Below are 2167 nucleotides of genomic sequence, written 5' to 3'. Positions count from 1 at the left end.
AGGCACGTGCCACCATGCCCAGCTAATTTTTTGTATTTTTAGTAGAGACGGGGTTTCACCATGTTGACCAGGATGGTCTCGATCTCTTGACCTCATGATCCACCAGCCTCGGCCTCCCAAAGTGCTGGGATTACAGGCTTGAGCCACCGCGCCCGGCCTTGTTGTTGTATTTTTAGTAGAGATGGGGTTCACTATGTTGGCCAGACTTGTCTCAAACTCCTGATCTCGTGATCTGCCCACTTTGGCCTCCCAAAGTGCTGGGATTACAGGTGTGAGCCACTGCACCCGGCCAAAGTGGATATTTTCTAAAACAACAACATTTATTGGTAAAATATGACATTTTCCTTAAAAAATTTCAAAAGATGTTTAAGAATGTTCTCTACAGTTTAGGACATATTTTGAGTGTGAATACAGTTACCCAAAACATCCTATCGATATCCAGTGGGCTTCCATATTTCTTTTCTCTTTAACTAGATGCCACTCCTATTTGTGTCTCATCAGTGAAAAAGTAGTTTGGAGGACTTCTCATTCATTACCGGAAACTGGAGTTTTCATTTGTTTGTATTGGGGGATCCTCGCCTTAACTGCACACATTTCCCCTTCCTCTGAGTCCCAGCCTTGCCATCTACCAGGGGCAAAGTTGAAGCAGCCCCTCCACAGCACTGCTTAACCAGGTATGACATCCCCGTCCAATTCTGCTATCAGCGGCATTCTGCTCAGAGATCACCCTTGTTTTACCCCAAGCACAGGTAGAGACTAAATAAAAGGCAATGAAAGAAAGAAGAGCCCTGCCCAGAACCGCAGGCACGAGTCACAACAGGGCCCTGAGAACAGCCTGTGGCAGGAAGCATGGGTTCCAGGTATCCGCCTCCTCACTCAGCCCCAGCCTGTGTATGTAAGGAAAATCACACACCAGGAAAGGCCGACATTCTTTCTCCTGTTGAAACTCCAAGCCCAAACTGTTACTCTAAAGGAAGCGCAGTGCCTTTCAAGGCCTTCTAGTTCTTCCTACTAGATGCGGGTTCCTCCTCCTGCCGCCGGCCTGGGGGAAGGGGAGTGCAGGGGCAGGGGGCAGGTGGCAGAAGAACATGCCCATGTTTCAGAAAACCGGTCCCACCCGGTGTGCCCCGTCTCACCAGATGTGCAGGCAGCTGAGGGTGGCAAAGAGAATTCCCGCAAGGAAGGCCAAGGGGATAGCCAGGAACACCGTCAGGAACTTGTACATTACGTATTTGCTGATTTCAAAGAGGGCATGGCTGCAGATCCACACTTTGTCAAAGGAATGCGTAGTCACCGGCTCTGCGATCACATCCTCAAAGCCCAGCTGCGGAGACAGGATGCAGGGACCCCGAGCTGTCAGCCCACCTGCCGCCCCGGGAACCGGGAGCGCTCTGGGCGGGGGAAGCAGGAGGGCGTCCCCTCATCCCTTAGGGTCACAGTGGGTGCACAGAAATCTGGCTAAGCATTCCTGGCTACGCAGGCGGCCCGGTGGCGGGTGAGACCGGGAAAGGGTGTGGGTCTCAGACCCCGCGGGACCAACCCGGTGGCGAGGGTGGGTGGGGCTGAGGGGCGCCCGCACCTCCTGGCCGCGGCGGGGTCTTGGGCCCACCCGCCCCGGGCATCACCTTGAGATGCGAGTTGAGCCGGTGGGGATCCCGGTCCTGGCTCGAGTCCGCCAACTTCTCGGGGTCGGCGTACTCGAGGCCGCTGTGGTGGCTGTAGGAGTCGTCGTCCATGAAGAGCTGCACGTCCGCCTTCTCCGTCTCCAGCCCCATCGCGGCCTCGGTGAGCGGCCGATGCAGCCCAGCTGGCACGGTGCTGCTCCCGATCCGCGCGGCCTCCCCTTCCCGTCACGCCCGGCCCCGCCCCGCCTCGCCTTGCCCCGCGCGGCCCGGGTGGCGGCCGCTTCCCGCTGCGGGCTCCGGCTCCTGGGGCGGCCGCCCCGAGCCCCGCCCTGGCGCCCCGCGGCCCCTCCCCGCCCGCCTCTCCGGCCAGGGTGCAGGGAACCCTCCGTAGGAGTCACATCCCAGGCCCTGCCGAGGGCGGAGACGCGCTGCTGGGACGAGGACGGCCTCCTGGCCACCCTGCTAGGCGCCCGGACGCTGTTGCCTCAGAGCTGGCTGGTCGTCCCCGGGATGACAACCGCCTTCTGGGAGGTGGGGAGCCT

General features: G+C 58.8%; 1 protein-coding gene across 2 annotated transcripts in view; it reads right to left on the bottom strand.

Moving 5' to 3' along the window:
- CAV2 (caveolin 2) overlaps window positions 1–1951 on the bottom strand; it is a 9066-nt gene extending 7115 nt beyond the window's left edge. The window contains exons 1-2 of one of the 2 annotated variants that reach the window (XM_017535056.2): window positions 1626–1951; window positions 1137–1324 (exon numbers count right to left, since the gene is read on the bottom strand). In XM_017535056.2, coding sequence (XP_017390545.1) covers window positions 1137–1324; window positions 1626–1775 — 338 coding nt within the window. In that variant the 5' untranslated portion in view covers window positions 1776–1951. The remainder of the gene's footprint in view (window positions 1–1136; window positions 1325–1625) is intronic. The other variant, XM_017535057.2, reaches the window with a different exon arrangement.
- Window positions 1952–2167: the final 216 nt, after the last annotated feature.

This window comes from Cebus imitator, unplaced genomic scaffold (assembly GCF_001604975.1).
Source record: "Cebus imitator isolate Cc_AM_T3 unplaced genomic scaffold, Cebus_imitator-1.0 Scaffold90, whole genome shotgun sequence".
NCBI classification, from domain to species: domain Eukaryota; kingdom Metazoa; phylum Chordata; class Mammalia; order Primates; family Cebidae; genus Cebus; species Cebus imitator.
The sequence above is the reverse complement of the archived record's forward strand: the minus strand, read 5'-3'. Positions and strand labels throughout refer to the sequence as shown.